The 27447-nt window shown below is 41.1% G+C and overlaps 1 protein-coding gene across 2 annotated transcripts in view; it reads left to right on the top strand.

Annotated features, from left to right (window-relative positions):
• The first annotated feature begins 1281 nt into the window (after nt 1-1281).
• The window catches only part of Phf3 (PHD finger protein 3), a 99473-nt gene continuing 73307 nt past the window's right edge, over nt 1282-27447 (top strand). The window contains exons 1-2 of one of the 2 annotated variants that reach the window (XM_045155857.1): nt 1282-1391; nt 13043-13219. In XM_045155857.1, coding sequence (XP_045011792.1) covers nt 13117-13219 — 103 coding nt within the window. In that variant the 5' untranslated portion in view covers nt 1282-1391; nt 13043-13116. Of the gene's footprint in view, nt 1392-12950; nt 13220-27447 lie in introns of both variants that reach the window. The other variant, XM_045155856.1, reaches the window with a different exon arrangement.

The following is a 27447-nucleotide window of genomic DNA, read 5'->3' as shown; positions in this document are numbered from 1 at the left end:
ATAAAAAAAAAAAAAGGCTTCAGACTGAAGAGTGCAGACCACACGCTGCTAAGGTGCCTAGCAGGTATCCATAGTACTGTAATTGTCTCTGCCAATGGAAGACAGACACAGCCATAAGGGCTTATTTTGGTCACACTGATTGACAGGCAGCAGTTATTTAGTAAGACTGAGATGAAGGTAAAAAAACAAAACAAAACAAAAACAAAAAAACCTGAAAAATAGGCCTTGCATCATGGTGCATGCCTTTAATCCCAGCAGAGGTGGGAGGATCCTCGAGTTCGAGGCCACCCTGGGACTACATAGAGAATTCCAGGTCAGCCTGGTCTAGAGTGAGACCCTACCTCGGAAAAAAACTACCAACCAAACAACAGAACAAACAAACAAATAAAAAAGGTGAGATTCCCAGGAGCTTTTGTTTACATGGTTGTGTCTATTCATATTTATCATTCTGGAAATTAAAACCCAAGAACAAAATTCGTTATACGAAAATAAACTCCACCGAATATCAGCATAAATATTCCCATGTGAAAACAAGGTTTTCCAACAAATCAAGAGAGTGGCTTTGTTTAAAAATTTGTATGTTACTAATGTTTCGGTTGCCAGGTGGGAAGAATTTTAAGTTTTAGACATGCTCCTGTCAGAGGAAGCAGGGCTTCCCCGGGAGACCTTTCTGGGCACTCGGGCCACATTTTGCACACGTCCCGGTGGCCACCGAGGAGGAGCCAGCCGAAGAGGGTGGCGGGCGTCGCCAGCAGGGACGCGGAGGCATTCGTCTCGCGTTCTGCGGCTCTCTGCCAGGGAGCGGCATCGCCAAGTGTCCACCGCGCGGTCAGGCCCCAGTGCCCGGCGCGTCCATCGCCAGCACCCTCCCCGCCCGGCCCGGCGAAGCCCGAGAGGCCGGAGGCGGACGGAAGCCTCGCGCAGCCGCAGCCCGGGCCGCCCAGGGGAGGCGCGGGGCTCCACGGCGCGCAGGGGCCCGTAGCGCGCAGGCGCGGACGCGCGCAGGCCCCGGGCCCCCCGGAACGGTAAACAGTGGCGTCACGTGACGCGGCTCGGGCTCCAGCGCCGTCGCCGCCGCACGCCGATGGCTGCGGGGTCTCGAGGCACCGCTCGTTCTCCGCCAGGCAAGCGAGCCCCAGGGCCCAGGGAGGCCGCGGCTGCAGCGAGGAGCCGGAGGGCGGCGCGGGAGTCGGCGGCAGCTGTGGTCTGCGAGCGGCGGCTCGGCCCCGGCAGCTGAGGAGGCTGGGGCAGCGACGCTGACGTCCTGCGCGTACCCCCCTTCTCCGCGGCACCCACCGGCCCCCTCCTCCTCCGCCTCCGCCTCCTCCGCGCCGGCGGCGGCCACCATCTTCCTCTGCTGCCAGTGGTAGCGCTCGTCCGGCGGAGCTGGGGTGAGTGGCGGCGGTGGCCGCGGCGGGTCCTCCCTCTCCTCCCTCCCCCAACGCGCGGGGCCTCCGCGCTGGGCCCGGCCCGCCGCGTTCTCCCGCACAGCGCCCACGTCGCCCCGCGGGCCTCTCGCGCAAACCTCCCGGCCTAGTCGGCCCCGCCTCGGCCGCGCGGGACCGTTTGGCCCGCGGACCCGGCGGCGCGGCCCGGCTGGAGGGGGAGCGGGCGGGCGCGGAGGCCGCGGGACGGCCAGGCTAGGCCGGGCCCCGGCGGCTGCGGGGTTCCACGCTCCTCCCGCTGCCGCGCGCTTTTGTGCTCGGGACCTAAACTGTCGGCTCTGGCGCCGGGCGTGACGGCAAGTGCCAGGAGCCTGCCTGTGCACAGGACGTGTCATTACTTAACGAGCCACTTGTCGAGACGTACGTGGTCGTGGTACGAAATCACTGATCACCTGACCCGGGCCGGTTGTGGACCGCCGAGGGCCAAGGATGGATGGATGGATGGATGGATGGATGGTTGGTTGGACAGGGCAGGCGCTGTTCGGACCTGGACCGCGCTGGCGGCTCCCAAGTCCTGTCCCCGCCTGGGGGGTGGAGGGGGGATGGGAAACTCATGCATTTCTAAGTCTTCATGATTCCAATGTGCTGGGACTGCTACTCAGTAGTGAATAGTGGAGAATGCGATTGTGGTTAGATGGAAGTGGCAACAGCCTGCCGGTTTCTAATCATTATTTGTACAGATCATTGGGGGAGAGAAAAAAAAAAAAAAGTCAAGCATTCACTCCTCATAGGAACTTGGCTGCCTTGTTTTAAGCTAAAAAATGAAAGTACCTTGCTCTGTTTAAGTTACTATTGGAGCCGAACTTCGTTTTCTTTTTTCTTTTTTTCCAAGTGGTTAGGATCTTCCAAATCTACCCTTTACAGTTTTTCATTTCTTCCTTTCTTGTTAAAATTTTGAGTCTTGAATGAAATGCTTGGTATTTTGAAGGGGTAGCTGGAAATGTGTATTGGTGATAGAAAAGTGAGTGAACGAACTGGGAAATTTTCTGTTGCAGCATACTTACGTTTTTGAATTTGGAGTCTTACTCCAGAGACAAAGGATGTGTAAAAATTTAGTTCAAATAGCTTTAGCTTTTGCTACCACGTACATGTTTTCTCCACTTTTTCTTCTTACTCTTCTCTATTTACATGTTACCATAATGATTCCTTTCTTCATCAGCATTACCATTATCACCGTAATTGTTTTAAAATATTTTTTTTCTAGTGATAGTAAAGAATTTAAGGGGGTCTTTTAGGAGCCCTTACTGCTGTAAGCCACATATTCAGTGAATTCTTCAGCAGTAGACTTATTGCATAGGTGAAATGGGCCACTTTTGCTTAATTGAAACCTGAAATTCTATTATAGTGCTGTCAGTGACTTGTCAAAATGACAACTGATTTGAGGATAGAACGAAAGTTTTCTCCAGTTCCTTGCATACTTTATAGTTCCATTTGTTGGAAAACATAAAAATGTTAAATATACTACTGCTTTTGCATCTTACTGGAGGAACAGCGACCTCTATTATACTGAATTAGTTTGTGTTTGTAAAAGCTTTTTTTGATCTTAAGTGTTGCATATTCTGATGTCATGGAAGAAAAATGGTCTGTAAATGTAGGTGTGGTAACATAAATTCAAGATAGACAAATTGACATTGTCTATTCATTTAAAGCCATTTTACTAAAACTTAAATTTTGTACTAGAACCATCTAGGGAATGATTGATAGCCTTTGGCTTATCTGGTTATAGATTAAAGGTGGCAGGTGACACTGTGGGCTGCATACAATTACCTTCAGAGTTCAGATTGTGTGTGTATGTGGTTTTTTTGAGGTAGGTTCTCACTCTAGCCCAGGCTGACCTGGAATTCACTATGTAGTCTCAGGGTGGCTTGGAGTTTGTGAGATTAAAGGTATGTGCCACCACACCTGTCTCAGAGTTCAAATTTTTTTAAAAGTATTTTTATTTGTTTACAGAGAGAGAGAGAGTGCTAGCAGGAGTGAGAGTGAGTACCAGAGCCTCTAGCCACTGTAGATGAACTCCAGATAAATGCACTGCTTTGTCTATCTGGCTTTACATGGGTACTACTGGGGTATTGAATCCAGACCATTAGACTTTTCAGGCAGGTTCCTTAACCACTGAGCCATCTCTCCAGCTCCAGAATTCAGATTTTCACCTAGTGGTTAGCAAAAATTATGCATATAGTTTTGTTTCAAGTGCAAACCCACAGTTGCTCTTTGACAAGGAAATAGGGTATTTACTTTTTGCTGCATTTTGCTTTCTTAAATCTATTCTTAAAAACAAATACAGACTAAGTTCTGTTACAGTTTCCTCTAAAAATTTTCTTACAATTTAGTTTTTTTGTAGATACCTTTTTATTTATAAATGATAAGAGGTTTACTGGTCAGGAGGTTTTGTATCATACATGACTACACCACAGGGTCTTAGAGTGCTCATTTCTTTAAGTCTTTTATGCATCCACATTTCAGGAATTCTTTCTTGGTAAGTGGCTACTAGATAGCTTTTTTTTTTTTTTCCCTTTTGTTTCCTTTTGGAACAATATCTGGAGCTCAGTTTTTCTATTGTTTCTTCTTGGAACATCCTGGAATATCTTCTTGGAGGCATAAAGATTTTTTTGGTATTTTGGTTTTTCGAGTCAGGGTCTCATTGTAGTCCAGGCTGACCTGGAATTCACTATGAAGTCTTAGGGTGGCCTTGAACTCATGGCATTCCTCCTACTTCTCTCTAAGTGCTGGGATTAAAAGTGTGAGCCACCATGCCTGGCTAAAGAATTTTTTTTTTTTAAATAAAAAATGCCAAGTATGGTGGCACATGCTTGGGAGGCAGAAGTAGGTGGATCGTTGTGAGTTTGAGGCCACCCTGAGACTGAGACTACATAGTGAATTCCAGGTCAGCCTGGCCTAGATTGAGAACCTACCTGGAAAAACAAAACAAAATTAATAAATAAGGGGTTGGAGAGATGGTTTAGAGATTAAAGCGTTTGCCTGCAAAGCCAAAGGACTCATGTTCGATTCCTTTGACCCCATGTACGCCAGCTGCACAAGGTGGTGTATGTGTCTGGAGTTCATTTACAGTGGTTGAAGGCCTTGGTGTGCCCATTCTCTTTCTGTCTGCCTCTTTCTTTCTCTCTCAAATAAAATAAAATTAAAAAAAAATTTAAAAAGACCAACAATAAAACATGACTGGCAAGCTGAAATATTTATGATATTTATACTTTAAAAATTTATTTAATATATTAGAGTTGGGGGTGGGGAGAATGGGTGCACCAGGGCCTCTAGCCACTGAAAATGAACTCCAGATGCATGTAACACCATGTGCATCTGGCTTATGTGGGACATGGAGAATTGAACATAGGTCCTTAGGCTTTGCAGGTATGCGCCTTAACCATTAAGCCATCTCTCCAGCCCTGATATTTATACTTTTGAGAACAGTGAGAAATGTTCATCACTGGTTGCCCTTTGGTTACACTAGGAAAGGTGTGAGTATTGATTTGATTAAAAATATTTCAGGGCTGGAGATATGGCTCAGCGGTTAAGGCATTTGTCTGCAAAGCCTAATGACCCTGGTTTGATCCCCCAGTACCCACATAAAGCCAGATGCATGAAGTAGTGTATGCATCTGGAGTTTGTTTGCAGTGGCTGGAGGCCCTGGTGCACCCATTCTCTCTGCTTGTATTCTCATTCTCTCTGTCTCTGCAAGTAAATAAATATTGCAAATATTTGAAACCAAGGGTATGTTTCTGTTGTCAGTGAACATAATCTAGGCTGAAAAGCAAGGTTCAGAGACATCAGATAAATCAGTATGTAGAATTATTAAGGAGAAATCTTTCCAGAGCTGGGGATGGCACTATATGAATTGTCACATGTACAGACAGACTAGTTATTGATTGTCACGTGTTACATAATTTGGACAATTTTTTTTTTTTTGAAGTGGGTCTTGCTCTCTAGCCAGGCTGACTTGGAATTTACTATGTAGTTTCAGGGTGCCCTCCAACTCAGTGGCACTCCTCCTACCTCTGCCTCCCAAGTGCTGGGATTAGAAGCATGCTCCACCACACTCGACTCCAATTTTTTTTTTTAATTTTTATTTATTTGAAAGTGACAAAGAAGCAGAGAGAGAGGGGCGGGGGAAGAGAATGGGTGTGCCAGGGCTTCCAGCCACTGCAAATGAACTCCAGATGCATGTGCCCCCTTGTGCATCTGGCTAACGTGGGTCCTGGGGAGTTGAGCCTTGAACCAGGGTCCTTAGGCTTCATAGGCAAACGCTTAACCACTAAGCCATCTCTTCAGCCTGCGACTCCAATTTTTTTTTTTAATATTTTTATTTATTTGAGAGAGAGACAAAGAGAAGGGGAGACAGTGAGTGAGTTTGGGCATGCCAAGGTCTCCTGCCATGTAAACAAACTTTGTGCATCTGGCTTTACGTGGGTACTGGGGAGTTGGTACTAGGCTGTCAGGCTTTGCAAGTGCCTTTAACTGCTGAGCCACCTCTCCAGCCCTGAACAATTAAAAAAGTTTTTTAAAAAACTTATTTGTAAGTAGATAGAGAAAGAGAACGGGCACAATAGGGCCTAGGGCCACTGCAGACAAACTGCAGACACATGGTTCTACTTTGTGCATCTGGCTTTATGTGTGTGCTGGGGTATCAAACCCAGGCTGTCAGACTTTGAAAGCAAGTGTCTTTTAACTGCTGAGCCATGTCTCCAGCTCCTAATTTGGACAATTTTTAATGGTCAGAAATTAAGTTGGTATAAGCATTTGGACAAGGAAGAGGTTATATGGAAAAATAGTCAAGACTTCAAAATATGTAGGAGTTTTAATCTGTTGTTATAATCTAACTTTCTCAGTTTTGAATGCATGGTAGATTATATTGAAAGACTAAGCTTGATCTTGTAGTTCAGTCTGTGGGGCATCACATGAAACAACCCTTATAGGCTGTGAATATACATTGTAAAGTTCTTAGCATCTGCTTTTCCTCCACATGATACTGTTCATATGCAATGAAGATGGCCATTTGTGTTTTATGTTTATAAGGTGACTAAAGGCATCTACTGTTAATTGTTTAAAAATTCTATTTGTTTATTTGAGAGAGGGAGGGGAGGGTAAGAGGCAGACACACACACACACACACACACACACACACACACAGAGAGAGAGAGAGAGAGAGAGAGAGAGAGGAGGGGAGGGGTAGGGAGGGAGAGAGGGAGAAAGGGCACGCCAGGGCCTCCAGCCACTGCAAATAAACTCCAGACACATGCCCCAACTTGTGCATCTGGCTTGTGTGGGTCCTGGGGAATCGAACAGAGGTCCTTTGGCTTTGCAGGCCAATGCCTTAACCACTAAGCCATCTCTCCAGCCCCGTTTACTGTTAATTTTTGAAAGAGGCAAGACTCTTAATTAAGTTTTCATTCTATATTAAAATTGAAAACGTATGTGTTATGTAGATACTTAAAACCGTGGTCTCAAATCATACTGCTTGTGTTCTAATTTGAGGGAAATTAGAAGTTGGGAAAACCAATTATTTGAGCTTCAATTTACTCACCTGTAAAAGGCATAAGTGCACCTACTTGAACAGAGTTTTTGTGAGACACCAATGAGCAGAAGGTCTGGCATATAGTAAATGTTAAATAGGTGTTGGTTTGGCTCAGTGATCCTCTTACCTCTGCCTCATGAGGGGGGGAGGGTTGGGATTAAAGGCTAAAGGTAGGCACTACAATTCTGACTTTGAACTTTTCACTATTGATGGCTATTAAAATTCTGCTTTTTCTGGGTTCAACTTCTACCTGATAGTTTTTTGTTTTTTTTTTTTTTCGAGGTAGGGTCTCACTCTAGCCCAGGCTGACCTGGAATTCACTATGGAGTCTCAGGGTGGCCTCGAACTCATGGTGATCCTCCTACCTCTGCCTCCTGAGTGCTGGGATTAAAGGTGTGCGCCACCACTCCCGGCAGTTTTTTTTTTCCTCTAAATTGTTGGTCTTTGGTGTTTTTATGTTATGCGTCTTGGTATCATATGTTCTATTTATTGAATAAATTCAGAAAGTGTGCTTCTCATTTTCTTTTAAAAATTATTTATTTATTTATTTGGGAGAAAGTGAGAGAATGAGACAGACAGAAAAAGAGAATGGACATGCCAGGGCCTCTAGCCACTGCAGACGAACTCCAGACACATGCAGTACTTTGTGCATCAGGGCTTGTGTGCTTATTAGGGACTTGAACTTGGGTCCTTAGGTCTTGCAAGCACCTTATGTGTTGAGCCATCTTTCTAGACTTCCTCAGTTTTTTTCATGAAGAGGTGTCAGTAGACTATGATTTATGAAACTGAACCAGAGGTAGGAGCATGTAGAACAGGTGGTGGTTTCGTTGCTTTGTAGATGGTGCTTGCACTATTGTGTCTTACCATATGTCTGAACATTCAGTGATTTTCATTGATTCTGTCCTAGAATAACCTGTGGTTATGACCATGGTCATTAAGAACTGACCTTGGTGTCACACAAAGTAAATTTGCAGCCATGCTCTGTTGTTTATTTTGTAATAATGGGGTGTAGCTTTGCTGAGCTTTAGCGCCTCTCTTGTAAATTGAGAATAATAGTGCCTGCCTACTTGTGTGACTGAGCATTAAATGATGTAACATTTAAGTTGTTTAGAGCAGTATCCTCTATAAGTAAACACTCAGTGAATTAACTTTCTAAAAAGACAATGGAGAGTAGTGGTAAGTGTATTCACTTGTGAAATTTTGGCAATTTTCTGGGTTGAGATTTTTGCTCCACTATTGAATTTAGAAGGCAACTTGATCTCTGATCCCAGTTTAATTTTTCTTTTGCATAATTGGGATTATAACATAGGATTGTTGTATTAAACAAATTGGGGCAGGGCGTCATGGCCTTTGCATGCAGCATGTTTTGGCTGGGCAATGCACTATGGGCCTGTTTTCATACATTATACTTTATTTTCTAGATGGCTCTCTAGTTGTGATGGCAACAAATGCCTCTAGGCCTGGCCAGCTCTCCTTTGGATGAATATAATTGCTTCTGGTTAAGAATTACTGCTGTAAGGTGGATGTGATGGCATATGTCTGTAATCCTAGCACTTGGGACACAGGCAGAAGGATTACTGCAAGTTTAACGCCATCTTGGGCTGCAGAGTAACACCCCATATCCTCCCCTCACTCTCTTCCTGTGCAGCAGTGCCTGGCCAGACCTAGAGCACATGAAGTTTTATATGTTACTGTTAATAGCAGTAGTACTTTTCTACTGTTGCTTATTGGAAATTTGTTCCTATTAAGCATGCTTGATCAAATTGCCTAACTTGAACTTTGTTTGTCCAGGTCTTCTTATTTCTCCTGTGTATTTACAGGGTTCACGACTTCTCTTCAGGTTTTGTTCATCTAGGTCTTCATATTTCTCCTGTGCATCTATACAGTGTTTACTACTTCTCTTCAGCTTTTGGCAAAAATGCTTCCTGTTAGCGAGACCATCATTTATTTTTTGTTCCCTTTTTACCCGTAAGCATATTTAGACACATACATATGGATTACACAAGGCTGTGGAAACACTGAACCTTGTCTTATAACATGCTCTTACCCTTTCATTTTAGAATATGCTGTTAGCTTTTCAGGGTTCTTTTTTGGGTGGGAGGGGGTAATGGGGTTTGGACAGGGTCTCTAGTAACCCAGGCCAGCTTGCTATATGGCCAAGGTTGGCCTTGAACTCTCTTTTTACCTCTACCTCCCCAGTGCTGGAATTAAAGGTATATGCCACCTCACCCAGCTTATTAGCACCTGCCATTGTAGTTTTAGAGATTAGTTGTTGTACTCATTTGTACTTTTCCTTATTTTAAAAGTAATATGATAAAATGCATAAAAGTATTTTTTTTTTTTGAGGTGCAGTCTGATCTGGAATTCACTATGTAGTCTCAGGCTGGTCTTGAACTCACAGCAATCCTACTACCTGCCTCCAAAGTGCTGGGATTAAAGGTGTGCACCATCATACATCATTTTTTTTTTAAATGGGAACTTTGTGTGTTATTGGGGATTGAATCCAGAGCCTCTCACATGCTAGGCAAGTGCTCCACCACTGACATATCCCCAAATACGCTTTCATTTTTGTTTTGAAATGGGGTCTCATTTGAAATAGGTCTCATTGCCTAGGCTGGCTTTGAACTCAGATGCACTCTGTAGCTTATATAGGCTTTGAATTTGTGATCCTTCAGCTTCTACCTACTTTGCTGAGGTTGTAGGCCTGTGCCACCAGGCTCAGAAGAATTGAGACCTTTTCTAATCTAATCTCAAAGTGGCTTTTGTAAAATTGTTAATATTTTTGGTAGTATAAATCATTTTCCATTCTATTAATACTTGAAACAGAAAATAACATTTTGATTTTATTAGTTTAAATTTGGCTGCAGTATAATTATCCGAGTTATAGATAATATAGATAGGCTCAGATTAAATATTTACTGATTTTTAATTTTATTGCGTCTTTATAAATGATCCAGTAGAATTGAACTCAGCCAGTCATAATTAGCACACATTTCTTCACTTTGCCTCGAATATTCTTTGAACTTTCTTTCTCTTTTCTTTTTGTTTTACTGAGATAGAGAGTCTCACTCTACCCCAGGCTGACTTGAAATTCACTGCGTAGTCTCAGGGTGGCCTCAAACTCACACTGATCCTCCTACCTCTGCCTCCCTAGTGCTTGGATGAAGGAGTGCATCACCACATTGGGTTCTTTGAACTTTCAGTACTCATCTCATTCATTATCTAGCTAACCTGTTCTTAGCCCCCTTAAGTTTGCAGTCTACTGATACTGCAGCCCTATAGTATTTATAGTCTGCTGAGACGGTCACTTCTGGTTGCCTTTGTTTTTATATCTGTTCTGTTTTGGGTTGTGAGTTTCTTGAAGACTGGGCTTATTTATTTAAGAGAGAGAGAGAGAGACAGACAGACAGACAGACAAACAGGCAGACAGACAGACACAGACACAGACAGACAAAAAGAGGCAGAGAGTATGAGTATGGGTGTTCTAGTGCCTTCTGCCACTGCAGATGAACTCAAGTTGCATGTGCTATTAGTGCATCTGGCTTTACATGAATATTGGGGGCTGTTAGGCTTTGCAAGCAAGCACCCTTAACCACTGAGCAATCTCCCTAGCCTGAGTTATTTTGTTGTTAATATTTTAAATTATTTATTTATTTGCAAGCAGAGAGAGATAGAAGCGAGAGAAAATGGGCATTCCAGGGCCTTTAGTCACAACAGATGGACTCTAGATGCATGTGCCACTTTGTGCATCTGCCTTTACATGGGTACTGGGGAATCAAACTCAGGTTTGTTAGGCTCTGAAGGCAAGCACCTTAACCACCAAGCCCATCTATCCAGCCCTATTTTAATATTTATTTTATTTTATTATTATTATTATTATTTATTTATTTATTTTTTTTGGTTTTTTGAGTTAGGGTCTCACTCTGGCTCAGGCTGACCTGGAATTCACTATGTAGTCTCAGGGTGGCCTCGAACTCTCGGCGATCCTCCTACCTCTGCCTCCCGAGTGCTGGGATTAAAGGCGTGCGCCACCACGCCCGGCGTTATTATTATTTTTTTGAGGTAGGGTCTAGATGTAGCCTGGGCTGACCTGGAATTCATTATGTAGCCTCAGGGTATCCTTGAACTACCTCTGCTTCCTGAATGCTGGGACTAAAGATGTGTACCACCATGCCCAGATCTGAGTTAGTTTTTGGTATTGAATATTTGATATATGAAACATATCTTGGATTACTCTATGCATTTGATAAATGTTCCAGGTCAGCCTGGGCTAGAGGAAGACCCTACCTCAAACAACAACAATAACAATAAAACAGCCGGAGCTGGTGGCGCCCACCTTTAATCCCAGCACTCGGGAGGCAGAGGTAGGAGGATCACTGTGAGTTTGAGGCCACCTTGAGACTACATAGTGAATTCTAGGTCAGCCTGGGCTAGTGAGACCCTACCTTGAAAAAAAAAAGAGAGAAATGTTTTGGTAGAATTGGAGTTAATGTAAAATGCCTTGAAAATATGGAGCTGAGGATATTCTAGGTAATTCATGGAATTTTCACACTAACAGTTTAATTTTATTTAAAACTAATGACATCGCTTGATATTTGAGTCTCCTTTAGAGCTTGAGGGTCTTTTTTTTTTTTGATTTTCAAGGGAGGGTCTTCTCATTCTAGCCCAGACTGACCTGGAATTAGTCACAGGCTGGATTTGAATTCACAGCCATCTCTTCCCTCAGCTTCCCAAGTGCTGGGATTAAAGCATGTGTCACCACACTTGGCCTTGAGGTGTCTTTTTCTTCTTTTCTTTGTTTTTTCAAAGTAAGGTCTCACTCTAGTTTAGGCTGACCTGGAACTCACTATGTAATCTCAGGGTGGCCTCAAACCCATGGTGATCCTCCTACCTCTGCCTCCTGAGTGCTGGGATTAAAGTTGTGCGCTACTATGCCCGGCTTGAAGTGCCTTTTTAAAAAATATTTTTTATTTATTTGCAAGGAGAGAGAGAGGGAGTGAGAGAGAGAATGGGTACTCCATGGCCTCTAGCTATTGAAAACGAACTCCGGATAAATGTTTCACTTGGTGTATCTGGCTTTATGTGGTTACTGGGGAATGGATCCCAGGTTGTTACCCTCTTCAGGTTAGAGGCTGCCCTGAGACTGCATAGTAAATTCCAGTTCAGCCCTGAGCTAGAGTGAAGCCCTACCTTAAAAAAACAAAAAACAAACAAAAGAAAAAACCACATACACAGAGGAGATGAACTTGACATCTACATTGATCATTTAAACTTAGTAAAATAAATCTAAATGCAAATGTGATTGCTTCTTGTCATTGATCTCTTTTTCTCCTAAAAGGGGACTCCAGGAAAAAAGTGTGTGTGTGTGTGTGTGTGTAGATGTTCATTTTTGCTTGTGTATGTGTAGTCTAAATTTATATTTGTTGGGTTTAGTTTACAGTTTGTTTCCACTTTCTTCCTTTACTTCCAAAAACTTGTCTTTATGTGTTACATGTAAACAATTTAAATGTAAATTAAAATTAAATTTAAATGTAAATTAAAAACGCAACTCGACAGTTTTTAGGTAGGGAAACATAATTCAGTTTGAGTTTAGCTCTTATATGGATTTAATATAAAAGTAGTATTTGATTCTTAATTTATAAAAAGGGTAAAGTTAAAAACATGTTTTTTTTTAATAGTTTTAAGTCATGCTATTTTTTTCAATTGTGTCTAAGTAATGGGCTGTATACATAGTTTTTCCTAAGAATAAATTGAGTAAACATTTAATAGGGTTTCTTGTAAAACAATATTCTACATGTATGATAAAGATTATTTAATGAAGATTCGTTTCACATTTCCAAATGTGTATTCTACAGACGGTGAGGAGGTTTAAAAATAAATTCAGAGTGTGCTTTTAGACTCAAAACTAATAATTTAGTATTAGGTGATTTTCAATTGGTAGCTTTATTTCTTATGGTATTTTTTTTGTCTTTCTATAGGGCTGAAAGGCACACAGAAGTCTTCATGGATATAGTTGATACATTTAATCATTTAATTCCTACTGAGCACTTAGATGATGCCCTGTTTCTAGGATCCAGCCTGGAGAATGAAGTCTGTGAGGATCCTAGCACAAGCGCAGACGTCCTCGAGACCTCGCTGAAGAACATGCTCAGTGATAAGGACCCTATGCTGGGCTCTGCCAGCGACCAGTTCTGCCTGCCTGCTCTGGATAGCAATGACCCTAACTTCCAAATGCCTTGTGCAACAGGTAATTCTTAATTTTTGTAGTCTGCAAATAAATATGAAAGAATTTTTAGTGGCATTTCTTTTTTTCTTTTTGAAGATGAGGGTCGTACATGTAGGGTTCTTTCCTTTGTATTTAGAGCTTATTTTCAAGGTATCAGAATTAGAATTTCAACTTAATTTTCTTCCAAGAATCATGGAGTCATTTTTCAAGGATATTATGGGTCTTGGTAGAATGTAATGTAATTTACCTCTTACTTAAGTGGGATATTTGAGAATTATTAGTAATTATGTCATTATAACAGGTAAAATTTGAGACTCAATTAGAAACAAACATTGCCTGGCTAGTAGGGACAGAATGTCAATGTAAGCCAGCTGGAGTCAAAGGAGGAAGCCTGAGTTGACCTATGTCTTTTCCTCCGGACTTCATTGTTTTCTTTGCTTGAATTCCAGACCTTTTGATATTTTGGTTGTATATCTTCAGACCAGAGAAAGAACTCTAGACCTGTGCTGTCCTTTATAGTAACCACTAGCCATGTAGAACACTTTAAAAAAATACATGTGTGTATATATTTATATATATGTATATGTATATATGTGTATATATGTATGTATATATTTATTTAAGCGAGAGAAAGAGGCAGATAGAGAGAATGGGCGTGCCAGGGCCTCTAGCCATTGCAAATTAATTCCAGATGTATGCGCCACCTTGTGCATCTGGCTTACGTGGGTCCTGGGGAATTGAACCTGGGTCCTTTGGCTTTTCAGACAAGTGCTTTAAGTGCTAAGCCATCTCTCCAGCCTGCCATATGGAACTCTGCAACTCCTAAAATGAGTCTAGTTTTCAAGCTGAGATATACATTAGATTTTGGATACTTAATATTAAGAAATGATTATGAGATAATTCAATATTTTGCATTGGTTATGTATTAAAGTGGTATTTTTAGTATTTTTTTATTCAATAAATGTTAAAATTAATTTGTTCCTTTTTAGTGTTTTTTCTGTTTGAGCCTATCTGAGACTTGTTTTGTTTTCCAAGCTGGCCTGCATCTTCTGGGCCCAAGCACATCTGCTTGAGTCGAGGGTCTCTGTGTCAGGCTTTGTTTATCTGCTCCTGTCCTTCTCTCCTCCTGTGCTGGATGTTGATCCTGAGCCTTTAATAGGCCAGGCAAGTACCTGCCAACCCTAGCCCTTGATTAAAAAAAAAAAAAACAAAAAAAAACTTTATTTTTTTTAAAATTTTATTTATTTGAGAGAGAGGCAGATAGAACGGACATGCTAGGGCCTCTTACCACTGCAAATGAACTCTAGGCCCATGAGCCACCCTGTGCGTTTGGCTTATGTGGGTTCTGGGGGAACAAATTTGAGTCCTTAGGCTTCATAGGCAAGCACCTTAACTGCTAAGACATCTTTTCAGCCCAAGTCTGTGATTTCTTAATGTGACTACTTAGTTTAAAGTTTGAAATCACCTGTGTGGTTTGCATTATGTTTGTGTTGGACAGCACTGCTGTAGGATTGTAATTGAACAGCTGAAGGAAAGAGGATAGTAGCCTTCTGTTAGGCTGAACTAGTCTTATTAAATTCCTTTAGAAGTGGATGTGATGATAACTTGTTATTTCAGCATCTGGGAGGCTGAGATGGGAGGAATTTGAAGTTCAAGGCTATCCTGGGCTATATAGGAAGACCTGTCCCAAAGTAAAAAAAGAAGAGTGGATTGGAGGAGTTGAGGAAAAAGAAACTACTTTGGTATTGTGTTAATACAAAGAAGAATAGTTGTTATTTTTTTAAAAGCTTTTATTATTTTTATTTATTTATTAGAGACAGGAGAGAGAGTGAGAATGGGCGTGCCAGGGCCTGTAAGCCACTGCAAATGAACTCCAGAAGCATGCGCCCTCTTGTGCATCTGTCTTAAACGTGGGACCTGGAGAATAGAACCGGGGTCCTTAGGCTTCACAGGCATGCACCTTAACTGATAAGCCATCTCTTCAGCCCAATAGTTATTTTTATTTTTATTTATTTATTTATTTGACAGAGAAAGAATAGTTGTTATTTTATAACGCAAAGCAAATATTTCTATAAACCTGGAGCCAATCATTTTTCTTTCTTTCCTCTCCCTTCCCTTCCCTTCCCAGACAGGGTTTCGCTCTAGCCCAGACTGATCTAGAACTCACTCTAGCTCAGGCTGGTCTCAAACTGATAACAATCCTGCTGTTTTGGCCTGCTGAGTCCTAGGATTAAAGTTTGTCACCATGCCTAACTTAGTTTTTCTTGTATAAAGCCAAGAAAATGTTAGTATAAACCTTGAGGAAATAAGCTGGCTCATGAGGAAAATAAGGGTTCCCCTCATCCTTGCTAACTCTAGAGTAAGCTATATAATACTGTTTCCAGGATTTCTCTCTCCCTAGAAGTACTGGTTTTCAATATATTTATCATTTTAGTATTTTATCTAATACATGGATTTGATATAGTAATACTTAAGGTTTTACATAGTCAAACTGCTTATTGACTCAAAGTTGTCAGGGTGCTCTTTCTTTAACCATTTCTTTCTTCATAGTGAGTGTTATAAATTGTTTGCTAATGGTATCTCTGAATTGTTTACATTGCATGTGTTAACACAGGATTATATTTTTCTGTTGTATGATACTATGTTTTAAAGCTTTTACAGTTTTGTTTCATGTATGCATTGTGCAAGTTTTTTGCTTTGGTGTTTGTTAGTACAGTAGTTGTAATTCTCTTTATTGTTAGCACTTTTGACAGTGCTTGGTTGCTTGCACTATTTGCCATTCCAGTCCAAGATCAGGAAAAATATTCACTGAACATTTACGTGCTTATTAGAATTATAGTTACGTTCAGTGTTGTAAGGGTCTGCAGTCTGTACATGTATCACCCTGTTAGACATTTTTACCTTGAGAATTCTGAGTCTTTAGTAATCTAATTCTTGCTTACTGTCCTTTTTACAAAAATGATTTCTTTTGATGTCAAATTTTTAGTTGATATGAAAAGTTTTCAGTTTTGGTGAACATTTCTTTTCCAGTTAGAAGACTTAAAATACTTTTACTGAAATATTTTAATCTTTTGAGGTTTACCTTGTGAATACTTATGATTCTATTAGTATTTATTAGAGAAGAAGGCAGAGAGAAAGAGAGCGGGCACACAAGGGCCTCTAGTCACTGCAAACAAACTCCAGATGCATGCATCACCTTGTGTGTCTGGCTATACATGCAAACGCCTTAACTGCCGAGCCATCTCTCTAGCCCCAATTCTTTTTTTTTTTAAATTTTTTTTTGTTGTTTATTCTTATTTATTTGAGTGCGACAGAGAGAGAAAGAGGGAGAGAGAGAGAGAGAGAGAATGGACACATTAGGGTCTCCAGCCACTGCAAACGAACTCCGGATGCGTGCGCCCCCTTGTGCATCTGGCTAACGTGGGACCTGGGGAATCGAGCCTCGAACCAGGGTCCTTAGGCTTCACAGGCAAGCGCTTAACTGCTAAGCCATCTCTCCAGCCCTAGCCCCAATTCTATTATCTTTGACTTAAGAATTACTTGTAAATTTTCTTCCATATAGCTATCTCTAAATATGTATGTATGTATAGATAGATAATATAGATACTCTATATATATTTGAGAGAGTGAGAGAAGAGAGAAAGAATGGGTGCTCCAGTGCCTCTAGCCACTGCATACAAACTCTAGATGCATGTGCTACCTTGTGCATCTGGCTTACTTGCATCCTGGGAAATTGAACCTGGGTTCTTTGGCTTTGCATGCAAGCTCCTTAACCTCTAAGCCATATCTCCAGCTTAAAATTTTCCTTTTAAAAAATATTTATTTGCATGCAGATAGTGGGGGAGGGAGGGAGGGAGAAAGAGAATATGAATAGGCATGCCAGGGCCTCTAACCACTGTAAACAAACTACAGATGCATGTGCCACTTTGTACATCTGGCATTATTATTATTATTATTATTTTTGGTTTTCTGTGACAGGGTCTTACTCTAGCTAAGGTTGACCTGGAATTCACTATGTAGTCTTGGGTTGTCCTCAAATTCACAGTGATCCTCCTGCCTCTGCCTCCCAAGTGCTGGGATTTAAGGCATGCACCACCACACCCAGCTTGTGTCTGGCTTTATGTTGGTACTAGGGAATCAAATGTGGGTCATTAGGCTTTGCAAGCAAGTGCTTTAACTGCTGAGCTATCTCTAGCCTGTAAATTTTCTTAATGTAATTTATTTGCTGCATTTATCTTAGATTCTCTAGCACTGCTTTTGTGTTGATAAGTAAAATTTTTTTTTGTTATGGTTTGAACTTTTTTTCTCAACTTTAATTAACATTTTTCCATGATTATAAAAAATATCCCATGGTAATACCCTCCTTCCCCACCCCTCGCCGTGTAAAAAAAAATTTAAGGTGTGTCAGGGAATATGTGAAAGAAACCTAAAATAATGGAAGCTCTGTGTTCAGGATTATTTACATTTCTTGTGTATCTGTCAGGTAGGGATGATGGCTTCAAAATTCTTTTGTCCTTTGGGAGATTTGGTTCAGTAAAAGGCTACATGTTTTCGAATGACAACAAAATGGAGAACATTCTTTTTAAGTTAATTATACTTGTTTTTCCTTTTTAATTTTATTTACGTATTTGATAGAGGAGTTGGGGGGGGGGAGAAGAAGAGGCAAATAGAATGGGCGTGCTGGGGGCTAGTTGAGTTTACATTTTTGCAAAAACATTTTCATCTTTGTTTTGGAAAAGTAAAAGGTGTAATAGAGTTTCTTTTTTTAATAAAGAGGGAGAGGAGAGAGATGAATATGCACATGCCAGGGCCTTTTGCCACTTCAGACGAATTCCAGACACATGTGCCACTTAGCACATCTGGCTCTATGTGCATACTGGGGAACAGAACCCAGGCTATCAGGATTTGCAAGCGCCTTTAACTGTTGAGCCATTTCTCTAGCCTTTAATAGAGTTTCCAAGAAGAAATATATTGTAAGTTAATGAAATATTTTTTGGACAGTAGCTTTTCAGCTACTTCTCAGTTATTTTGACTTTTCGTCATAAAATAACAGTTGTAAGCCATGTGTGGTGGTGCATTCCTCTAATCCCAGCACTTGGGAGGCAGAGGTAGGGGGATCACTGTGAGTCCCAGGCCACCCTGAGACTACATAGTGAATTCCAGGTCAGCCTGAGCTAGAGGAAGACCATACCTTGTACCTCCCTCCCCCCCAAAAAGTTCTTATCTAGATACTGGTACCTGGCTGTCTATAGTTTTTTAAAGTAATTGTCTTGACTAAAATTAAGGAGGGAAATGGTGCTATTCCTATATTTCTCAGGACAGTGAAAGCTATAGGTGTGGTTAGTATGTAACTTTGATTTTCATAATGCTGTGAAGTTAACAAAAATAAGTGGGATGTCTTGTTGAGTGTTCACAGAAGCAAGTTGTAGTCTGTACTAGTTAGTTAGTGAACAGCATTTTGATGACATAGTTGAATGCTCTGTTTACTTTCTTCTGTATTCAGAGTTCATGCCATAGTTTGAAAGTTATAGAAACAGGGAAGAAGCAAGGAAGGTTGCTTTTAGGGGCTAATGTTTGATTTGGAGCAGAGCAGCAAGTGAAGAGTAATAATTCTCTTGTGCATGTGGGGAATGATGTGTGCACTTGTGTGTGCACATGTGCACGCCTGCAGAGGATGAAGCGTCCTCCATTGCTTATCCTCATGTTTCCTTAAGACATAGTCTGTTAGTGTTTCTGGAGCTTGCCATTATTGTTAGTTCCAAGGATTTTCTGTCTTTACTTCCCATAGGACTGGAGTTACAGAGTCCTTCCAGCCTACATGCTTATGTGCAAATACCTACAGAGCCATCTGTAGCCACTAACATGTTTTGTAATTTACATGAAGCAATTGTACATATTTTGGGAGTAAAATGCGGTAATTTGATAATTGTACACAGTGTGATAATCACATAAGTGTAATTAGCACCTGTAACTCCTTAAATAGGTTTCTTTTTGTAGGTAAGCTTCACTTTCCTTTCTTCAGGTTCTGTGTATATATGTAATGGATTTTGATGAACAGTATCACCCACTATATTGTAGAGAGTACCAGAACTTAATGCTCTTATATAGTATCCACCATCCTAGCTCTGTGTTGCTCCTTCCCTACGTGCCCTAGTCTCTGGAGACCACTACTATCCTAGTGTTCTCTTTTGATGCTTTCTCATCTGTCCTGGCCTATGGAGACCAGTTTTTTGTTCTGTAAAACCAAGTTTTTAGCATCTATGAATGAGAATGTAATAGTATTGGTCTTTGGTGCAGATTTTAAAGGTGTGTGTGTGTGTGTGTGTGTGTGTGTGTGTGTGTATGTGTGTGTGTTTATGTGTGTGCATGTGTTTACAGTCCAGATGACAACATCTTGTGTCTTCCTCATCTCTTTCTACCTTATTTTTTCAGAAAGAGTTTCTCACTGACCCTTGAGCTCACCACTTTGGCTAGATAAACCAGCCAGTAAGCCCTGGGGATACTCCAGTTTCCTCTAGCCCTGTGCTGAGATTATAGGCACAGTGGCTTTTATGTGAGTTCAGGTTTTACCCACTAAGTCATCTCAGCCCCAATTTTTGAAACTTTGAGCATATTTCTGTAGCTAGGGGCTTCATTATTAGAAACAAAATTATCTACATACATTGGAATAATGATGTCAGTTCTGGACAAATAGTTTGTGGTCAACTGGGTCACTGAGATTAGCTCAAATGAGTTTGTAGCTTTGTGCTTCTTTGTGGACACTTTCAGTTAGACAGTACATTGACTAAGTATAGTGGTGGTCTAGTCCAGTAAAATGGCTATTTCAGATGCTTATTTGTGTTTATAATTTGCTATACCTCTGGAACTTTCTGTCCATGTCAATTCATTATATATTGGTACTTGGGTCTAATCACTATTTTTTTGAGTACTCATACTTTTATTTAATAACTTTTTTATTAAAAATTTTTATTTTTAGCTGGGTGTGGTGGTGTTACACCTTTGATCCCAGCACTTGGGAGGTAGAGGTAGGAGGATCACTGAGAGTTCGAGGCCACTCTAAGACTACATAGTGAATTCCAGGTTAGCCTGAGCTACAGTGAGACCCTACCTCAAAAAATATATTTTATTTTGAGAGAGAGAGAAAGAGGCAGATAGAGAATGGATGCACCATGGCCTCCATCCATTGCAAACAAACTGCAGATACTGGTGACATCTTGTGGAACTGGCTTACATGGGTCCTGGGGAATCAAACCTGGCTCCTTAGACTTTGCAGGCAAGCACTTAACTGCTAAGGCATTTCTCCAGCTCCATACTTTTTTTTTTTTTAAAGATTTTTTTGAGGCAAACCCAACAGACTGTCCTTTTTAAAAATTATATTTTATTTATTTATTTGAGAGACAGAAAGAGGCAGTGAGCTCAAGAGAGAGGCAGGGAGAGAATGGGCATGCCAGGGCCTCCAACCGCTACAGACAAACTCCAGATGTATGTGCTCCCTTGTGCATCTGACTTAGGTGGGAGCACCTTAACCGCTAAGCCATCTCTCCAGCATGACTGTTCTTTTTTAAATTTTTATTTATTTAGTTTGGTTTTTTGAGGTATGGTCTCACTCTAGCTCAGACTGACCTGGAATTCACTATGTAGTGCCTTGAAATCACCACCATCCTCCTATCTCTGCCTCCTGAGTGCTGGAGTTAAAGGCATACATCACCACGCCTGGCCTGTTCTTTCTTTCTTTTTTTTTTAAATGGGGGGGGGGGGAGCAGGCAAAGAAAGAGTGAAAGAAAAAATTTGCATGCCAGGGCCTCCAGCCACTACAGCCAAACTCCAGACATGTGCGCTCCCTTGTGTGCATGTTCGACTTTGTATGCTTGTGTCACTTTGTGTGTCTGGCTTATGTGGGAACTGGAGAGTCAAACATAGGCAAGTGTCTTAACCTGTAAGCAGTCTATCTCTGCAGCTCTACTTTTTTTGTTTTTTTTTTTTTAAATTGCACTTCACTGAACCTCTCTACACTTTTAATTTTAATTTTGAGAATCACTGTTAAGCAAGAAAAACTTTTTTTTTTCCTAGGTAAGATTTCACTAGCCTAGGCTGACCTGGATTTCCCTGTGTGGTCAGGCTGGCTTCAAACTCACAGTGAGCCTCTTAACTCTGCTTCCCTAGTGCTGAGATTAAAGGCACATGCTACCATGCCTGGCAATTTTTAAATTTTTATTTATTTATTGGCAAGGAGAGAGAGAGAGAGGGGTAGGTAGAAAGAAAGGAGAGGGAAGAAAGAGAATGGGAGTACAAAGGTCTCCCCACTGGAAAGAACTCCAGATGCATGCGCCACTTTGTGCACCTGGCTTTACCCTGGATACTGGTGAATCAAACTTGGGTCGTTAGGCTTTGCAGACAAGCACCTTAACCCCGAACCATCTTTCCAGCCTGGAAAAAATACTACACATTTAACTTAATACATATCACACAAATGAAATGAATGAAAATAACATTGATTATGCTTGACCAGCTTTCAAAATACATGATAACTTTTAAAATGAAATTCCATTTCTGTAAGGTAATTTGTTAATATAAAATACTTTGATCTTTATTGAGAAGGGGTTTAGATGAAAGTGGAATACATTTAAAAGGCAGAAAATGGACACAGAATTGGAGGTATCAGGAAAGAGGATGTTGGAAGCTGGAAAGAGGGGAAGGTAATGCTGCCATGCATGTCTCAGGTTGTCAAAAAGATTTGACTGTGTGGGTTAGTTGGAAGGATCTCAATCCAACAGGAGGCCTTCTAGAAGTAGGCAGAACTGGAGTGGGAGTGGCTAAGATAGAGAGTTTCCAGAATATAGTAATAGCTCCCTGGGCATGTGGGATATAGGGTTGCATTGTTAGCTATGACTTCTCCACTGGGGTGATAGTGGGTATCAGGCATCAGGCCTCTATTAAATATCTTTTAAGGTTTGTACAGTTTCAAATATTTCTGGAGCTGTTTTTTATTGAAATTTGGTCTCTGTTCATATTATTACCAAGTTATTTTTGTAGATTTGATTATATGAAATCGACTTAGGTCAATAACTATGTTCACATGGCAGCTGTAGTTGCTCCTCAGCTTGTTTATTACCATCTTACTGTGTCCCCATGTGGTTCTCACCATCTTACCATGTCCCCTGGTGATGTTCTTACCATCTTACCATGTCCCCTGGTGATGTTCTTACCATCTTACCATGTCCCCTGTATTCTTCTCACCATCTTACTGTGTTCCCCGTGTTTTTCTCACCATCTTAATTGTGTCCCTTGTGTTGTTCTCACCATCTAACCGTGTTCCCGTGTTCTTCTCTTCATCTTTCCATGTCCTTCTCACCATTGGACTATGTTCTCCTGTGTTGTCTCTTCATCTTACCATGTCTCAGTGTGTTATTCTCAACATCTTACTGTTTTCCCTGTTATTCTTGAAATCTTAATAATATTTCTAAATTGAGAAAGTCAATAATAAATTTCTGACTTACATCATACTTTCTATTTTATGTTTTACAAGCTTGTTTGGAGGTTGTAGCAGGGAAGTGCAGCTACTCATGTACCCTTGATCAAAGACTGGTCGTCCTCTATTTGGGGAAGGTTGTCCTCTTCAGCAGAGTGCACAGCACAGCTTTGGCTAGGATGCACATGGAATAGTGAGGGAGGAAGAGGACACCCACCTAGACAGCCAGATCACCCTCATATCCTAGTTTATGTCTTTGTATACTCATTACATTGATTCTGTTTTGCTTCTACTTGATTCCATTTATTTTTGCTTCCTTAGCCTAATATAATTTAAGTATATTTTAATTTTATTTTGTATTGATTGAATGTTAAACTCCTTTCCTCCTCTAGAATACTAGACAAGTGGTCTCAGTATGTATATGTAATACTACAAGTAGCCATAACTTCATCAGGCAAGACATTAATTATTTCAGGATAAAAATCATTTAGACAATATAAATCCTTAGCCTTTGCTCTCATTTAATAGTCAAAAATTATAGTCTAAAAGCATGATGAACTTGGTTGTTCTTCGTCTCTGTCCCTCCCTTCTTCTTTTTCCAGAACTTGTGGCAGTTATCAACTTTAGCCTTCTGAGTATAGTGTTTTTGTTTAAAATGAGCTATTTTTAGCTATATTTATTTATTTATTTAATTTTTCTGGTATGTTATGCCAGGCAGCAGATGTAGAAAGTTGAATAAAATAAAAATTGTATCCATAATTATGATGATTAAAGTTTAGAATAAAAATAACTTTTTGTGATTTTTTTCCCCTAAGGATATTTCATAAAAAGGTAGTTATGTATGTAATGTGCATTTATTCAGAGAGATAGTCTGTTAGCAGCCTTCAGTGCTCATAAGCCTCTTTGCTATGTCAAGAATTCAGGGCCTCACCCTTGGACCATTTCTCAGGTTTATGACTGCAACAAGTAACCTTGAATGATGAAATAACTCATCTCCACCTTAATTCCAAAGAGCAGACAATCAATGCATTTAAATAAATTACATTTCCTGTATTTTCATCTACTGTGCATGTAGACTTCTAACTCATGATCATCCTGTCTGTCTCTTTTGTGCTGGGGTTGCATGTGGGAGGCAACACCTCCAGCTTCACATTGGTATCTAACCTCTGACTATGCATGGAGAATAAGAATGAACCTATCCTCTAGGTTCTAGTTTTATATAGAAATGGGCTTTTTTGTTGTTGGTTTTTAGGGGTAGGGTCTTCTCCAATCAAGGCTGACCAGGAACCCACTCCGTAGCCCCAGGCTGGCCTCAGTCTCACTGCAATCCTCCTACCTCCGCCTCCCAAGTGCTAGGATTAAAGGTGTGCACCACCACACCTGGCCAAATGATGTTTTATACAAAAATATACCTTGTGGTGAGACAGTTTGAAAACATATGTTGTTCTCTCTCTCTCTCCCCCCCTCCCTCCCCCTCCCTCCCTCCCTCCCTCCCTCCCTCCTTCCCTCCCTCCCTCCTTCCCTCCCTCCCTCCCTTCCTCCCTCCATTCCAGTCCGTTATGTATATGCATTTGAGAAGACAGATTCTTGCTTTGTAGCCCATGCAAGTCAGGACCCTACATATTTCAGGCTGAACTAGAACTCCAGGATTTTTGCCTTAGCTTCTTTTTAATTTTTTTTATTATTGTCAGGTTTGATAATTGTAGACAATAATGATAATTCCCTACCCCTCACTTTCCCCTTCACAACTCCACTCTCCACTCTCCATCATATCCCCTCCCTATTTCAATCAGTTTCTCTTTTATTTTGATGTCATCATCTTTTCCTCCTGTTATGATGGTCTTGTATAGGTAGTGCCAGGCACTCAAAGGTCATGGATATCCAGGCTGTTTTGTGTGTGGAAGAGTACATTGTAATGAGTCCTACCCTTCCTTTGGCTCTTACATTCTTCCTGTTACCTCTTCTACAACAGGTCCTGAGCCTTGGAAGGTGTGATAGAGATGTTTCAGTGCTGAGCACTCCTCTGTCACTTCTTTTCAGCAGATGGTACCTTCTGAGTCATTGCAGAGGTTACTGCCATCTGAAAAGAGAAGCTTCTCTAACCAAAAGTGAGAGTAGCATTGATATATGGGTATGAACATTAAGAGAAGTCCTTACCAGGCAAATTGGTGAACATACTACATGCATTTAGCCATACACCAGCAGGCATTATGCCTCTAGGGCTCATGACTTGCCCCTAAGTAGGCTTTCAGTATCAGGCATGTATTTCCTTCTATAGAGTGGGCCTCCATTCCAATTATAGAGTGATTGGTTTTCCCCATAACAGATATGCATGCCACTATTGCACCCATTGGCTCATTTGGCTTGGCTGGCCCAACTTAAGGTTTGTAGTGTCTACTGTTGTTTATCTCCACTGATGACTTCTTTGTTTCCCATGGAACTGCATGCAGCATAACTTTTTCCAGCTTTTTGTCAGCTGGTCTACACAGAGGAGGTTTTCAGCTCAGCTCCCACGAGATTTCTCAGTGTCCTTGCAGCCCAAGCATGTGGAGTCTTCAGCATTAGGCTCTTACCATCTATTCTTCGTGGGAAACCAAGAGCCTCGGCAATGGCCTGTAATGTTTTGGGGGCATCAGAGACTTCTCTGGCTACCAGCTAACTGGAAGGTATCCCATCTCTAGCACTGAAAATTTTGTACTAACAATATATGGCTTCTGGATGAAACATTGTCTAAAGTAGGTTTCCATATAACACTTACTCATACCCTCTTAGATTTTTATTTTTATTTTTTTGGTTTTTCGAGATAGGGTCTCACTCTGGTCCAGGCTGACCTGGAATTAACTCTGTAGTCTCAGGGTGGCCTTGAACTCACAGCGATCCTCCTACCTCTGCCTCCCGAGTGCTGGAATTAAAGGCGTGCACCACCATACCTGGCCCTCTTAGATTTTTATCAACCCTTTCCCCTCCTTTCCTTTACTCAGGCTATTCCTCTGACCTCACTTAGGCCTTTCTACCCCCAGTAAACTGTTTTTCTACATATTTTCATCCCATCCCATCTTGTCCCATCCCGTACTATCCCCTCCCCTCCCCTCCCCTCCCCTCCCCTAAGTCCTTCCTTCTCCTCCCTCCTTTATAGCCCCTTTCTAGTTTACTGGCCTCTGTTACCAAGTTTTATTCCAACTCACATACAAGTCCAAACATTTGTAGCTAGGATCCACATGTGAGAGAGAACTTGTGATGTTGACTTTCTGGGCCTGGATTATCTCATTAAATATCCTTTCTACACCCGTCCATTTCCCTGCAAATTTCATAATTTCATTTTTCTTGATTGCTGAATAGAATTCCATTCTACTGTATAAATGTACCACATCTTCATTATCCATTCATCCGTTGAGGGACATCTAGGCTGGTTCCATTTCCTAGCTATTGTGAATAGAGTGGTAATAAACATGGATACACAAGTAACTCTAAGGTAGTCTGATGAGTTCTTAGGATATATGCCCAGGAATGGTATAGCTGGGTCATATGGTAAATCTATTTTTAGCTGTCTCAGGAATTTCTACACTTATTTTTTACAATGGCTGTACCAAATTATATTCCCCCCAACAGTGTAGAAGAGTTCCTAGTTTTCTGCATCTTTACCAGCATCTATTGTCATTTGATTTCTTGATAATAGCAATTCTCACAGGAGTGAGTAGTTTTAATTTGCATTTGCCTGTTGGCTAAGGATGTAGAACATTTGTTTAGATGTTCATATGCTATCTGTATTTCTTTTGAGAACTCTACTTAGCTCCATAGACCATTTAAAAAAAAGTTTTATTTATTTATTTGAGAAGGGGGGAGAGAGAGAAAGAGAAAGAGAAAATATGGGTGTGTTGGGGCCTTCAGCCAGGTAAATGAATTCCAGTTGCATGCATCACCTTGTGGGGCCTGGGGAATTGAACTTGGGTCCTTTGGCTTTACAGGCAAATGCCTTTACGGCTAAGCTAGCTCTCCAGCCCCCATAGACCATTTTCAAATTGGATTGTTTGATTTCTTATTTAGTTTTTTGAGTTCTTTGTATATCCTGGATATTAGTCCTCTGTCTGATGAATAGCTGGCAATGATTTTCTCCCATTCTGTAGGTTGCCTCTTTGCTCTATTCACAGTGTCCTTTGCTGTACAAAAGCTTTGTAATTTCATGAGGTTCCAGTGGTTGATTGGTAGTTTTATTTATTTATTTTTTTAAAATTCCCCTCCTTAAGAGAGCCACCCCATCATACCTCAAAAAGGGCTCTGGCTGAAACTAAGAATAATTGGCGAAACAAGCAAGGGTGCTGTTTTCTTGGTGAACCGGGTACCAGCACAAGGGTGAAGGAGATCAACACAAAGAAAAACCAATTCCTACCAAATTAGAGATCCAGAGACTCAGAGGCCCCCAACACCTTATCACTGAAGCAGACCAAAAATGAACCCAACATGGCTCAGGGAAATTTTGTGGAAGGGGGTGGAAAGAATGTCAGAGCCACATGTTGGGTCATTATATGCAGAGACATTTATCCTACCCATAGCTGTGGGTTAACTCCAGAATGCATGACCCATATACCTCAACAAGGTGGGGTTGAGGAGAGGGGGTAGGTAATGAATGAGCCTAACATAAATAAACTGACTGTATTCGCTGAGTACAAAACTAATTAATAATAATTTAAAAAAATGTATTCGCTGAGTACAAAACTAATTAATAATAATTTAAAAAAAAAGCCAGGCATGGTGGCACACACCTTTAATCCCAGCATTCAGG

Source organism: Jaculus jaculus, chromosome 8 (genome assembly GCF_020740685.1).
Source record: "Jaculus jaculus isolate mJacJac1 chromosome 8, mJacJac1.mat.Y.cur, whole genome shotgun sequence".
In the NCBI taxonomy this organism is placed as follows: Eukaryota; Metazoa; Chordata; class Mammalia; order Rodentia; family Dipodidae; genus Jaculus; species Jaculus jaculus.
The sequence above is the reverse complement of the archived record's forward strand: the minus strand, read 5'-3'. Positions and strand labels throughout refer to the sequence as shown.